This window comes from Falco rusticolus, chromosome 5 (assembly GCF_015220075.1).
Source record: "Falco rusticolus isolate bFalRus1 chromosome 5, bFalRus1.pri, whole genome shotgun sequence".
NCBI lineage: Eukaryota > Metazoa > Chordata > Aves > Falconiformes > Falconidae > Falco > Falco rusticolus.
This window is the reverse complement of record NC_051191.1, coordinates 88687526-88703726: the sequence shown is the minus strand read 5'-3', so window position 1 is coordinate 88703726 and position 16201 is coordinate 88687526. Positions and strand designations below refer to the sequence as shown.

The 16201-nt window shown below is 39.7% G+C and overlaps 1 protein-coding gene across 1 annotated transcript in view; it reads right to left on the bottom strand.

Annotated features, from left to right (window-relative positions):
• Window positions 1–353: 353 nt before the first annotated feature.
• The window catches only part of SLC22A15 (solute carrier family 22 member 15), a 41336-nt gene continuing 25488 nt past the window's right edge, over window positions 354–16201 (bottom strand). The window contains exons 9-12 of the mRNA XM_037389444.1: window positions 14781–14901; window positions 13750–13822; window positions 12581–12769; window positions 354–9585 (exon numbers count right to left, since the gene is read on the bottom strand). Coding sequence (XP_037245341.1) covers window positions 9499–9585; window positions 12581–12769; window positions 13750–13822; window positions 14781–14901 — 470 coding nt within the window. The 3' untranslated portion in view covers window positions 354–9498. The remainder of the gene's footprint in view (window positions 9586–12580; window positions 12770–13749; window positions 13823–14780; window positions 14902–16201) is intronic.

Sequence of the window (16201 nt, the reverse complement as noted above, 5' to 3'; positions counted from 1 at the left end):
AGTAACAGTACCACAGACACTTTGCTATTCCTAAACCCCCCAAAGTGTTTCCAGTCTTTCAACATCAATCAGCACAACTGGAGCCAGTAGTAAATTGATTCTCGCATTCCACTGGTGCTGGTTTTTGTTAGAAATTATTTGTGATAGATATGGTGGAATATATTGATTAGTACTGACAGTCCCAGTTTCCCAGGCGCTTTGTAGCACTGCCGTTCCAAAATGACCTGCTTTCCACCTTGTCAATTTTCTTCTGCAGAGTCCATTATAAATATCTATTCTATTATGAGACCTTCAGCCCCCTCCAGAAAACAAAACAAAAGGGTCAGGCAAGTAAAAAAACCAGGACAATAAAATAGGTTTGCAGTGTTGCAAAAGAGCTTGTTTTTATTGAGAGATTGTGTGTCAGGGGAAGAAAAGGCACAAAATAAGTTACAAAGACATTATATGAACTGTATGAGTCAGAGGCAGTATCAGAGCTGTTACAAGTCACCTTAAAGTTGGCTTACTAACATAGGTTAGCCTCTAAAAAAAAATCTTAAAAGAAAAAAATGTATTTCAAATGATCAAAATCATTCAGAAATTAAGTGAGACTGTGAAGACCACCAATATTAACTCTTGACTAAATTCACCTGGATTACCACCACCACCCTTCTCTTAGAAGACAGATATCACTGGAAAATATGTACTATTACAGAATTATTTTTAGAACTCATTTACATTTTATAAATTAAGAACCTGATATTTACTTTTTGTACCTTCAGTGAAGTACAGTACATACAGGTAAGGCAGTATGCATAGGAAACACATTAAGAAAACAGAACAGGTAAGTGCAATTGTTCTGAATATTTCAACAGCCGTTATGGTCCTTCACTCATGGCAAAGAACATCTTAAAAAGATGAATCCAACAGCTGTTCACAGAACATATGGATATACCACCAGAAAAGGTCTGTTGTGGAAAAGCTTATGCTGTCTTTAGTTGTGACTTCTCAGGTCAAGTATTCTAAAAACATTCGGCGGTATAACTCTGAGTTAACAGCAACACACTAATACAGTTAAAGTTCTTCTGAAACGTATCAGTCCTCAGTTTAACATGGGAAGGCTCATAACACTCAGTATTCAAGTAATCCAAATAAAATATTTAAAAATAACACACACCAACCATATAGAACTTGATTTTTGTTTGAAGCAGTGAATCTATTCCCCCCCCAATTTCTACTTTCCTCCTACTCAAGTAACTCTCAACTGCCAAGGACTTTTTGACGGTTGGTTCAAATTAATCTGGCATGAGGAAACAATACAAAGTCTAAAGGATATAGAGACTATACAAAGGTTTGTTTTCATGATGAAGGGTTGAGCAGAAAAAGTAGTTTACCCCTTTGGCTGCTCCTCTGGTCAAGTGGAGATCTAAGTTCTGTCTTCTGAAATCAGCAGGGATGCAAATGTAAACAGACACAGAACTTGGCTACACATGTCTGATTATGTCCCTAGGAGTTTCATTTATTTGACCTACAACAACACTAACACAGAAAGGGAACACAGTACCAATTACAACTCACAAAAACTGTCAGCCCAAACTATAAGGCCTTTACTTGCAAGAAACCCCTACACCGTCATGTATCGAGCATAACTGTCAGGGTTTTGGTAGAGAGGGGCTGTGGGGTGTCTTGTGTGGGAAGAGGCCAGTGACTGCCCCGTGCGGGTCCCAGCCAGCTCAACAACAGGCGGCACAGGAATCACAGAATGGCTGATGTTTGAAGGGACCTCTGGAGGTCATCTAGTCCAACCACTCTGTTCAAGCAGGGCCACCTACTAGAGCAGGCTGCCTAGGACTATGTCCACAAACCTTCTGAATACTTCCACGCGTGGAAACTCCATTAACTTCCCCAGGCAACCTGTGTTAGTGCTCAGTGACCCTCACAGTAAAAAAAGTGATCTTCAGATGGATCCTCCTGCGCCTCTTGGGCACAGAGGGCACTGACCCACTGTACTCCAACACTGCCAGAGGAGTTTCTGTCACTTCTGCAAGGGCATGTTTAAGAAAGGGCAATAAATGCCAAGAAAGAGATTACAGTGCTATAGCAGTGGGAGGAAAAAAGGATGGGACCATGCCAGCACAAGAGGAGCGGGAAGGAGAGACAGCTGAGCAGGAGAAATGCCAAAGGAAAAATCATAGCCTGAGCAGAGGCTGAGAGTAGACTCAGAAGAAGCTACAACTCTAAAGGGATTGGCGGCTGGTGAAGAAACCCCACGAAAGCAGAGTAAGAAACAAGGAGCAGCAGAACAGCAGCAAGCGCAACAGACTGATCCCAGTCCCCTGTCCTACCCGCTGCCTTGCTGAAGGGCCCGAGCATAGCACACAGCCAAGGAACTGGAGACCACCTTGGGGTGGGGGGTGGCATGGGGGCAAGAGAGCGAAAAGCATTGTCTGGAAGAAAGCAGCAGTGTTTTCTTTAGGTTTTCTTCCAGTTCCAAAACCAGCACTTAAAAGCTCCTTAACTGCCAATAAATTAAATTGATTAAAACTCCCCAACTCAAAACTTTATTGCCTCAAAAGTCAGGTCCTCAACTGAGATTAGTATAACACCAAGGGCTTTCAGGCCCTTCTAAAAAACAAACAGTACACACAGGAGAATCCATGTTCTAAGTGTGTAATTATTCTGCTCCTTCAAAAGCTTAAGTCTTTTAACTAAATTTAAAAGGCCTTTAAGAAAAAACTTTAAACAGAAGGAGGACTTGTGGTCCTTAAGTCATTGACTCCTACATAAATAAACAAAGGAAATATTTTCTACCTTCTGAAAAATTAATTAAATACAAAATTGACAAAAAAGCTCAACATAAAGAGGTAGCTTAAAAATCAGACTCATTAGATTCAGGAAGGAAATGTAGTGCAATAGAAGTACCAATTAAATTTTAACAAGAAGAAAATAAAATTTGGATTAGACTTTGGAGAGTGACAAGGATTAAATACTCAAAATTAGTCTTTTAGAGGCATACTTGAAATCACAGCAACCACAATACATTCTTTCATCAGAAATCACCCAGCAGTTGTCTGCTCTGTAACAATTTTCATCAACACTGATTATTTTTTTTCTACAAACACCAGAAATGCCTGTCTCCCAATCAAATTTTCATCATTTAAAAACATGTTGTTTGAACACAGATGTGCCAGATACCTCTCATGGGTCATCTTTAAGTAAATATAACTTTCAATATTGGCAAAGGTATTCTTACCACCATACTTTTTCCTGCCTCCTGATAAAAGCAGGTATAATACGATCACCTCAGATATGTTGACGGGAAGCTGTAAAAGACCTGTTTCATCTACTACCCTTTTGCTTTTGTAAATGAGAGTGGACAACTACTTATTTAAATATATTCCACCCTATAAGCTTGCCGTGTACAACAGGACCCTGACACCCCATGGTCCTACTTCGCTCTGCCCACACACTGGAGAAAGATATATATTTTTTTAAACCATTCTTCTGGGGACAGCCAGCTCTTGCTGCCCAAACCTGCCTATTTACTGGCAAAGAAGCAGCCACAACAGGGCTGACTTGCAGTGAATTTTAGTTGTAATAGGGATTTAAACTTTAGATGTTATTATTTAGCAATGCCTCAGACTGTATATTTTTATAGAAAAGTGCTAGATACTCTGAAGCTCCAGGCGAGCTGTTATTAGCAATGCTAATTTGTAAGGCTGGTGAATGAACTAACAAATTCCAATGTGCAGTTTTAAACCCAGGTTTTATCAGTCTCAGAATAAGCTTTGACATTTGCAACTCTGAAGCAAACAGGCTCTGCAGATTTCTCGATAATGGCTACATGGTATAAATTCTGCACATTCTACAAAACCTAGCTTTATTTAAATCCTTCATTTAATTTATTTGGTTTCTCAGAAAGAAAAGCTACTTAAGTGAACTGAGCAATGAAAGACAAGCAAAGGTAACTCTTTCTGTCCCCTAAAGCTCCAGAGATGCTTGTAAACACCAGTTGTAGCAGGTTGCGTGGAAGAATTCCAAATGAATGCAGCTAGAACTAGTTTTGGACCATTGCTTTCCAGAAAAACTGTCTTTGGCACTTATGTAATACAATTCTATGATGTTACTTTACACACAGTCCCCTATCAAGTTGGCTGAGGAAATTAAAGATGACTTTTATAAAACAGGCACTTCAAATCAGAACAGAAAAATCTGCTCCCCATTAGGCAATACAGGAGCCCTTCTCAGAATGACAGAAACAGCAAGTAGTACCAAAAATAAGATGAGAATGTTCAGTAAATTCAAACTGTCAGGGTGAACGTTTTACCCAGCTGTTAGACCTAGCACCTGGAAAATCTGAAGGCTAACAGACTGGACAAGACAATAAAAATACATAGCACGGAAAAAAATTTTGTATAAATTTGTTCACCCTCCAGTTCTACATTTAGATCTGTCACAGAGGTTGTTTTTTTTGTGTGTGTAGGTATCTTTCTTGCACTTAATACATCTTGTAGTAAGATACAAGCAGTAAGACTCAAAACACAGCTACATCCTAAGCCTCCTGTTTGGTAAACAGCTGAATATAGACATTTCTGACACTGGCATTAAGTGTGTCAGGCCAGACTATCTTCCGCCATCAAGTGACAGCACTGCTCTCGGGCTTTTTTGACAGATTTACTGTATGGCTCACAACTTACATGCACAGATGCCTGGATTCAGCCGTGTCAAAGAGCATGATGAAAGAAGCTCTAAGAGGGTAGGAAAAGGTTTGCATAGCACACCATCCTTCAGCTAGAACAAAGGAATACTAACCAAACTTGCATTTGGTGATTACACAGAAGACTTGGGAAGAAAAGTGTTAGCTCAAACGTTTCCATTAACACACTCTCGGAAAAGTAGGTTGGTTCCTCACTTTCCCTTTTTTCTCAGTACAACAAAAACATTCTCTTGCAAACCGCTTTTATATGTTTAGGTTAAACAGACTGGAAAATGTACTGCTCAACTGCATTCCCCACAGTTCTGCAAGGGATATTCTGCTAACCTCAGTACATCCATACAGTCTGGAAACCCTGGCATGGATTTCACACTGTAACCAGGTGAGCATGTGGCAGCAATCCTTAAAGCCTTGGCTGTAACAAAGGTGGCAACTAGCTACAGTCTGCTCCACGTTAATTTGGTGTCTCTGGAGAGATGTGGACATGTTCTTCACTCAGCAACCTGACCTGAACATCAGGTCACCTGTGGCCCTCCTTTAACCTTCTAAGTTTCTGGTGCAACAGGGAGTCTGAGCAGCACTTTTCTAATCCTTAAATGGAGAGTACTAACTTTGTTTTCAGAGGAAGTAGTTTTGACAAGTTAATTTGTTTAATCACTTGCTTATTCTATTCTCTTCAGCCTATCAAAACCAGCCAGGTACTAAAACTGTTTTAAAAGGCTGAGGTATCACTTCACAAGAAGTTGTGCGAAAAAAGTGAACCAAATAATTGTGATCTTCCTATCTTTCTAAAGGGAAGCTGGCAAATAAGTGATAACCAGTTGGACAGCATTCTCCCAAAGAGGGTTTTATAAACGTTAATGATTTAAGTAGACATGCCATTTCATAGAAAAGCTGAGTCCAAAAGAAAACTGAAGTGTGCCACATTTTATATTGATCCAAATGTTTCATCACTATAGTAGTGCTGAACAAAGTCTATGTTAAAAGGAAATTATGAAACTGCCGGCCCCAGTAGGACATTTTGGAACCAATGCTAGCTCTGAAAGGAGAAGCTGCAAGCCAAGACAAGCAGCAAGAAGGGCACTTCCACCCAATGGTTACTATCTTGTGTTTTCACTTACCCTTGCCCTAAAGTTTTTTTGCTGAATCCTCTACTCTTTCAACTCCCTCCAGCTAATTCTCCTCCATGCTGACTCACATGACCTGTCACTCTCCCTCACTTTTAGCTGTATTCAAGGATCACTTGTGAGGTCCCCAGACAGGTGAGGTATGTTTGGGATTCTGCTGAGACAGTACTAAAATCTGATTAATCAGCACCATAGGAAAGCCTCTTTAATCTCTAGCATAATCCCACTAAGTGAGCTGGCTGGAAAAAAAAAAATGACAGCTCCAAAACCAAAAGGAGTCCAGGGAAGGAATTCCCATCCTGTGGGTTAGGTATTGTAGTGCCTGCACAACACAAAAAGCAGTTAACAGTGCAGGCTGCTTAGTATACAAAGCTAGTCTAGCAAAAAATGTGGGATAAGGTTGTCATCCTTCACTCAACTATAGCAAGGATCCAAGTCTCGGGCTCAGCATCACAACATATGTCGTACGCTGTGGTGTATCTAGTGCTGCCTCAGCCTCTGCTCTGCAGTACTCCTCAGGGCAAACGTACTGCTGAAACACTGAGATTTATTAATTGGGTCTACATACACTGCTTACACATAACTTCAACATCACAAGTTCTCTCTGACCTGATTCGGGCTTTCAAGTAACATGGCTGTGACACACATAAGAGCAGGTACTGCTCAGCTGAAGAACTTTTGCTTAGCAATAACGCTCTATCTAGATACAGAAAACGCTGACCACATAGGCTACATAACACTGTACAGCATCTCTCCCCAGTGAACATTATATGTAGCACAAGTATCTCAATACTATAAAGCATTACACTCCATGGGTAAGAAAAAAGTGAACCTGCACATTTCTGTACTAGAAAGCGAGTTTGTATAAAACAAACCTCTATGAAAAGAAGCTTAATGCACCTAATGGATTAGGACTTCCTAATCTAGGAATTACTAGACCAAGTAATTTTAAGAAGCCTGATATTACATTGCTGAGCTCCTCCTGAATGGATTCTCTCCTATAAAACTTCTGAATTAACTGGGCAGGGAAAGTAACAATAGAGAGTTCCTATGGTTGACAAAAAAAGGATGCTGCCCTGTAAAACTCCAAAGGTGCAAACACAGAACATATTTAAGGTTAAAAAAAGAGCAGCAACTTTTATGGAAAAAAACCTGCTCATGTTATTTTCACTCTTGGTTTTGCAATTTTACACATGTATACTTATGATACAAGAGTGCATGAGTGGAGAGGTAAGTTTAATTAAAAGTTGGTGACTGTCACAAAATCCAGCTCAGGTCCTGCAAAGAGTGATCTCCTCCACCTGAACCATTACAGCATCCTACCTTTCTAATGAAAATTATGTTGAGGTGTGGCATAACGAGGGGTGCCAGCAGCAACAACTGTGAAACTATGGAGGGAGGAAACCCAACAGCTCCTGTCTGCCTCCCAGATGACTTACTCCATCTACCATCCAAAGAGGGACAGAGGCAGCACACACCTAAAAAACCTGTTGGGTCTTAGCAGTTTGTTAATACCACCAGGCTTATCACTGTTTGCTTCTAAGCAAGCAGGTTTTATTTATTTAAAAGCCATCAGCAACAAAAAGTATTTTTTCCAGCTGTCCATAATTCAAAATGTGAATGCAAAACTAGGAAAAGAATATTTTTTTTTAAAGTATTTCCAAGTGTCTTATTTGGAGTAATTTTCTTGCATACAAAAGGACCAAATAAGGCAGAAAGACTATGCAGCTGTGTTTAAAAGTGCTTTGCCACATCTACAACTATTCAACAATCTGGAAAAAACAAAGTGCAGACTGCAGGCTGGAATTCTTCTAGTGAAGCTCATAACAGGCAAAAATTACAACAATATTGATACATTGTCCATAGGGACTGAAGTTCCCAACTTTGCTCACAGTCAATGCCTGGATGAAGTTCAGGCCAAGTGGGATTACTGCACGTGGGCATCTGCTGTCTCTGGGCTGCTCTCTGCACCAACCAGGGTAGCTGCACTTTGCTCAGCGTTACAGTTCCCAGCAAACAAAGTTCACGCAGCTAGGTACAGAATTCAGATGCATTTACTTTCACCTTCTTTCAGAGTAAAGAAGCTTCTCAGTTTAACCAGAAAATATTCAGCAGTCAGCTTTTCCATTTTTTTTTAATCCAGCTTTTTTTTTTTAGTCCAACATCCCTAAAAATGGCTAGTGAGCCTGACAATACACTTGCTGCCATTGTGTGGCACTTTGCTAGGAACTCCAAGTATAAAGACTAATAAATATTTTATAGAAATCAATCTTAATAAATAGAAAGCCACAGATCAGAGGATGAAGATGACAATGTAATCAAGAAAACTGAATCCTTGTAAGGCCTCATCTTTGTAGCTGTAACATTTCATATGTTCATGTTTCATATTTCAAGATTCCCTATCCCTCTGATGAAGCACTTACACGAAGTTCAGTGTAAACAGCAGAAGAAAGTTGCCTTCAAGAAGGTCAAGTAACCAAGTGCTTGAGCACACACCGGTTAAGAAACAACATCAAGTAACCAAATGCTGCCTCAAAGAGGTTAACCTTTTTTTTAAAAAGAAAAAAAACTGAGAACTTTATCTACACACAAGATTTATAAATAAATACTAGCAGCTTCCTGGCAATAACCCCCGAAGTGTAACAGCAACACACAGTTCCTCTTACCACTTCAGAGTTAAGTTTCTTCCAGAAATAAAGATACAGACAGGTCCACAAAAATGAGCTATATATTCTAACACACACCTCACAAACACAGTATGTGATAAATACCTCACCTATGCCCCACCCACGAAATTATATCCTTCACAGAATTATTTCACTGCACAGAGAAGTTGCTGAGCTTCTATACTTATGGCAAAGTGAGGACAAGGTAAAAGACTTAAAGCTATAAACAGCAGTGCTGAGATGTGAGGAACATGTGGCAAATATATGTATAAGACAGCCCAAGAAGATGCTTGGTGGATGAAAAGAAGGAAAAAAAAAAAATTATCAGTAATGTCCTTTACATCTGCAGGTTTTATATTCGCTCTTTTCCATAGTCCTTCCTCCCAGCATTCAATTATCACTACGTTAATGCACGGCACATGACTAATCAGCTGCACCCTGTAACTCTCCACACAGGTGTCTGTACGCACAGACAAGAACCTTATGTTCATAGTTGCCTCTCCCCCAGTTCAATATGCAGAAGCCATTTTAACATACAATTTCAGAACTCTGTTCCCACCAGGGTTTCATACAGCACATTCTGTGACCGCTTTCACCCTACAGAAAACAACAGTGGATGTTTTCAAGCTTATCGATTTATACGGAATCAAAAATCAACCACCTTGAAAATAAAATACAACCATGTGCATTGATGAACAGTCCAAATCTGTCTAAGCCTAGGTAATTTCCTAGGCAAATACTTAATCCCACCCTTGCTGTCTCACTTGGCTTCAGCTTCGGTCTGTGCACTGTTATTCTGAACCACAAGAATTTGAACAGCTGTCTCATATGGAGAGCATCAGCGGTGTAATTAGACTGAACAGTACTCAAAACCCTCTCCTGGTCAGGAAAAGACACAGGCACTCGCCCAATTACATTCCCTGACAGGTGAGATCCCCAGCATTCGACTTACAGCTGGTCTGACTGGACAAGTAAGAAAAGGCATAAAATAGGCCAGTGTTTCTTCTTTTCATTACTTGATCATATGAGTCTCTTCATCAGCATCATAAAACTGCTCATCTTCACTTCCACTCCCCGAAGAACTGTCTTTGTCTCCAGACTAGAAACAAAAATGAAGCCATCAGTTAGCACAGAAAACACTAAGTCAACCTCAAAATATGTAAGCATGAGCCATTACACCTCTGTTGGAATGCTGGTAGAGGAAAAGTAAGATGAGACAGGTCAAATCACTGTATTAAAGCCCTGTAAAAGACGCTAGGTGAATTAAAATTTGTGTCCTCAGTTCCTCAAAATCTCTTTAAAAGACATGGGCTTCTAGTGGATGGACTTTCTCTGCTCCATCAGTACACTAGAGAATACATGCAGGAGACAGCCTGGCTAGAATGGTTCTGAAGTGATAATCTACTCAGCTCTCCTAAAGTAAGTCTGAGGCCCCTACTCTGTGGTGAGCTACTGAACCTCTGTTTCCAGAACACACAGATTACTTGATAAGTTAAAAAGCTTCTCCACCCTGAATTATTACTTCTCCATGTGTAGCATGGGCATTTTCCTATGCAAGTTCAATTAAAAAGATCCCCTGAAATACCAAATAAAGGTGTTATGGAAAGGGGGGGGTGGGGGGGTGGAAATTACCATTTTCTATGTTCGGAAACTAAACTCCTCATCATAAGTATACCTACCTCAGCCAGTGTCCTTTTAAAAAACAGAATTTATATCACATACCCAAATTACATTCAACTATTACAGCTAATTGATTTTTATTTGGCCAGTGTAGCATTTTTCCATTAGAACTGATACAAATCATTCCAGTTAAAAAGATTCTCTTGCTAGTATAAACTCCATCTAGTTTGAGTATTTAGGACTTTTTTCCAGTATGCTTGTATCCACCCTAAGACTTCTGCCTGCCTAGTCATATGTGAAGAAGGGTGAAAAATAGAGAAATGGAAATCATGTTCCTGACTGACAGTACCACGCAAGCAAAATCTGTAGCTTTAGATCTGTCTTCAGAGTTTTGCTACAGCAATGTGCGTTAACTGCAAAGGAATTTCAAACAGTTTGAGCACTAAGACATGTCAGAAGATATAAAGGGAATTATGTTATGCTTTTTTCTGGATTTCTAAAATTATTTGAGGAAAGTCAGGCTATCACTGGATGCTGCCCAACTTGAATGTCACATTCTTGGAGGTTTTGTCCCTGTTAACATACATTCTGGGCAACCAGAACACGTTATCTTGAAAGTGGTACAAAAGGACAATGGATTCCACAGGCGGAATTCAGGGTATGCCAACTAAATTCTACATCTTTCTTATAGCAGCTTCATAAGACCTCTCCATGGCCTTGTCAAATAAGGTTAATGTTTAACAGCTTTCCATTTTATCAGTGCTTTGTGGGCTTTAAAATAAACCCCTAATGTGTCACAGACATTCCAGATACAACTTCACTGCAGTTACAGGATTATTTCAGGCCTGAACCAATGACTTTTTTTTAGATTTGGATTCAATAATTTTAATCCATCCATTCCTTTATTTTCTTTTGTGGATCCTGTTCAGGTTGCGATTTTTAAGAAGCATACAGAAGTGCAAGCAGGGAAGATTTAAACCTGAGAAGGCTGCCTGACATAAGTGAATCAAGTTGTGCAAATACTGACAAACACTTGTCACCTCAAAGGGCAATACTGACCTTACTTTGTTAGAAAGGAAAATAAAAATGCGACTTTCTCTCTTCTAAGCTGTAACACCTGCACTATTTGCTAGAACTGTTTTTTGTTAGTAAGCCATCTGCACAGTTAAGATGTAATAATGACATAATTACCAAAATAACAGCTGGTGTAAACTTGATATAAGTGTATATGATGGATTTGTGTTGTCTTCAAGAATGTGGTGCCATAACATATTACCCAGTATGGGTAAAAATGTTTATAAAACGTGCATGTAAAGTAGCTACAGCATAAAATTAATTATTACAGAACTGCCTCTTTCAAGCTTTCTTCAAGGGTGTTTTTGTGAGCGAACTGTGCTGTCCTGTCAAAAATCACTACAGCTAAAATTGGTAAACAAGGCAACATGTTGAAGCCTTTGAAAGGAAACAACTGTTCTCATCCTAGAAACAAATGTTACTCTGCCTCCTGATTTGTGTGAAAATAAGTTTATGAATACACAAAGTTGTGAATCTCAGACCGCTTGACCAAAAATTAATCAAATGAAAGTAAAAGATGGTATAAAGATCCCATCTTATCTCTGCGTAATGGGACAACTAACTTTCTACTTGAAGGGCAACTCATCACTTCCTCAACTTTTGTTAGTCCATTGACACTTAAAATTTTGGGACTAGGATTTAAACATTAAAACCTTAGCCAAATTCAAAACACCCACTTCCAGCTCTCTAGCTACTTCTCTCTAACCCCACTCAATTCACAGAGAAGCAGCCATGTGAAAAAACCTCTGCGTGACTGCAAGATGTACACAGCTCAAGAGGAGGTGGACAAAAGGAAGCATGAAAAAACAACGTTCCAAGGAAATCTCAATAGAAAACATTTATTTATGCTTATGCCTAGGAATTTTGTAGTTCCAACATTTTCAATGAACCTCGTTTCCCAGAATCAACAGCGGGACAGATCTCAGAGGTCAGCCTAGCTTGAGCCCATTTAAAGTCTCTCTAGGATAGATCTAACCATCAACACTGCAGAACAGCCAGAGCAGAAGTACAGTGTGCTACCTTTCAGAACAGCCCCTCACGAACAGGCTTCTGTGTTCTTTAACATCTAAGGCTTCTCAGACTTCAATGGCCAGCTTTGCACAGAGCATGCTGCAGCAATCCGTCTTAGATTAGACTAGACACCACCAAGTCCTTTATGCCAAAGGAAGAAATTGTAAGCTTTGGCCTTAAAGGGATGAACTAACCCAGCTATGTTTCAGCCTGCATTTCCAGACATTTCAGATGCAATGGGTAAGGTCACTAACTATCTTCTGTACCTCCTTGGGGCCTGTCCTCCACAGGCCAAGAATCACTATCCAAATCTATCTAGAGTGGCATATTCAAGCTGACAGTTGAAATAAACACAACAGAAAAGTACTAGGAAAAAAAAATGAACATACCTGTGAGCCATCTAGGGCTTGTAATGACATGGCTTCGTCACCCAGCCTCCAGTACGAACACACTTGCAGGTCTGAAATAGTTTCTAGCAAAGGACTGTTTAAGGTCTCTGGCAACAACAAACTTAAGAGCCCAGACAAAAGACCAGTCGCTCCAAACACAATGTAAGGCAGAGACCACTGTACAGATTTCTGGAAAACAGAACAGAAAGTTAGGTTGAGATTGGTTCCCTCTAGTTCATACTGCATGTTAAAGCACTTCACCCTTACAACCATTCCATCTGGGAAGTATTTGTGTTCTTATTTAGCATAAAAGTTACCAGTCCTACTAGGGTTTTTTTTAACTAATATTGTCAGTTGTATCTGATCAATACTATTAGATCCACACAGGTTTTTAGATGGACTTTAAAAGAAATGCCTGCTGAATGTATACTCAATTCTTGTCCATAACATGGACTTTTTAACAAATGCAACATCACTTTGTAGCAGGGAACAGATATCACAGAATTGCAAATGTGCTAGTTGGAAGAGATCTCTTGAGGTCACCCACTGACTCTGAGCATGACTACAGCCAACACTAGACCAGGTCAATCAGAGCTTTGTGTAACCAAGTATTGAAAAAACTCCCAAGGATGGAGATTTCTCCCCCAAGTAGCCTGTTCCAGGGCTCATTAAGCCTCTCAAGACTATTTTCCAAATTTCCTATCTAACCCCCAAGCCAAAACTTGTGGTCATAGACCCCTGCTGAACACTGCTGGGAGAATCAGAGTAGCAACATTCCCTCAAGTTTTCATCTGGAGCCATGTGCTCTAGGCCCATGACCTCTTGGTTACCTTCCACTGGGCCCTCCCCAGATTTTTTAACATCCCTCTAGAACTGGGTGGGAATGTAATCTGTGGGCCACATACCCAGACTGGGTCTGATGTAGCTCAGTGTGAACTTTGCCTGTTTGTGATGAGAGGATGCTGCTAGCTCCCATTTTACTTGTCATCCATTTTCATACTCAGGTCTCTTCCAGCAAGGCTGCTACTCAACCAGTTGGTTCCCAGTCTGAGGTATACCTTAGTTTGTATACATATGTTATACAAAATATTCCCACTTCTGTAAGCCTCTGATGATATATCAGAGACACAAAACAAAAATATACATAACAGTGAGAAGTTCAGACAAACCAATGAAGGGACGAAAGGAGCAATGATTCCACCAACACGGGAAAACATGGAGCAGGCACCCATTCCAACATTCCTAAGAAGAAAACAAAAATCATTGATCAGTGACATCTGCACAGGAGAAATTACAACTTTTGAAAAGTGCCACTGAGCAAGGAAAAAACCCTCCATCATGACCCTGACCACATTAACTATTGAAGAAAAGTCAAACATAACTGAAAGCACCCCAAGACAGGAATTAAAACATATGCTTTGGGCTTAAAGAGAAGCAAAAAATCCCCTCCACGTTCAGAATTCTAACACATATGCACATAGAGAGGCAATGAAAGTACAATTTCAGTTAATGCATCTTGTCTCTGCCTAAAGCTTTAGCTAAATTCCTTTATCCAAATCCTATTTATCAGTAGATTTGCCCTCCTGTGAAAAACACCACGGTATAATTTCACAGGTGGCTGATCATCAACAATAATACCTGGTTAAAATATCTATTAAAAATTGCACCCATGTAATCGAGGCTTTTGTCTACCCTGTCAGCACAAGCACAGGGTACTTCTGCCTCTAATGAGTGAAACCTTACTGCTGCTTCCCTATGGCACATGAAGCATCAAGTTATTTTTTCCAAAGCTTACTGACCAGTCATCTTCAGTGTTGCTGGTTAAGCAAGTATGAACATTTAATAGAGTTGTCTCATTTATAAAGCATTGAAAAAGTTACAGATATCACTCAATAAAGAGATACCAGAAATACTATTGTAATCCTTATAAGTGGAGAGGGCTGTGAGCATACCAAGCAGCCAAACTACTATTTACTGTTACACAAAGAATACAGTTAGTCTGAAGAGAACACTGCATATTTGAGGGAAGTAGTGAGAAGAGGATAAGGGAAGAAATTTAGCATATAAGGCTACAGCTGATCATTATATATAACTGAAAAATCTCATATGAAAAGGTATAGTTAATAGAAAGAAGTAACAGAGAAGTAAAAGGTGAAGAAGTAAGAGAACTAGAAAAATGAAGACCTTAGATTTGCGTTACCTGATCACTGTGGGATAAAGTTCTGATGTGTAGATGTAGACAATGTTAAATGCAGCACTGATTGTCAGTTTCCCCAGCAAAGACAGAGAGCGACTATTCACCACAGCAAACACTCCAGTATCTGACAGAGAAAACGTGACTCTTGTAAGGCTTTCGAGCACTCAAATACATCTCCATAATAATTTCAATCACACAACAGTATGGACTGAAAAGGAATCCTCTGAAGAACCTGCTATGACAGCCAAGCATTTTTCCTTTAAAGGACAGTATTTGTCAGGGGTGATCTGTACCTTCAGGAGAACTCTCAAAACTGCAGAGAATCCAAGGAGCTTTCTTTTAGGCAGCAAGGGCAGAAATCACACAACATAATTTATATTCCGTCTACAGATTTATTACCTTTATCTGTGCAATCAAATTTGTACAAAGAGGAAAATTATTCCCCACGTAACACACTTGAAAAAAATAACTGAAAAAAATGGATTTTAAATTCATGGCAGACTTGCTACTAGCCCAAAATTGTTTCCATTCTATTCAATATAATCCAACAGAAATAAACTGAGTTGAATGACTGAACAGTTCCAGAGACTACAGAATGGAATTATTGCTCAAGGCTAGAAAAAAAAGAGAAACTGAGTTTTCCTTTCCTTTTCCTCAGCATTACAATAAATGACATCTTTAAAACACTAAAATCCTGCATTCTACCACAACATCAAACTCTAGATATGTAAGATAAAAAACCCTATAAACATAGTAAAGGCTGAAACTAAACCTCAATATTTTATGAGTCTACCACTAATAAAATACTAAAGTAGTCCCATTGCTAAGTTGAGGAAAAGAATAATTGATGTCTTTTGAAAAAGTGAGCAAGTTTGTTTAGTAAAAAGAGCCCTATTCAGTGTCAATTCCTAGTATGCAAGATAGCACGCTTCTAATGTTATTACTCTGAAAGAAACACAAAAGACAGGAAGATGCTGTAAAGAATCATACCAAGTTTTCCATCCAGCTCAGTTTTGTCAGAACAGCCAGTGCTTCTTCACCAGGCACGTCAGAACATGCATTAATTGCCTACCAAGGAAGCCCACAGCATAAGCCTTTACTGCTTTGGGCAAATCACAGGCAGAGACAGGTGGCTCCTGGCCAGTCAGCCATTCTGCTTCCTAAGCCACTTTGCTCCTGGCTGACTTTGGTGGTTCAGCATGCAGCTGATTTCCTGGGGTCCTGCAGTCCTATCCTCTGAAAAGCTCTCATTTTCACATGTTATACTTTGATATGCAGAAACTGCTTGGTGACTGGTACCAGCTTAACCAGAAAACCTGAGCATCCAGGCTCTAGGATTTGGAATACTTCTGGAAAACTGAGTTGCACCCCTTTAAAGAAAGTTTTACCTATTAGATTAATTGCCATCTAGAGCAACTTACACA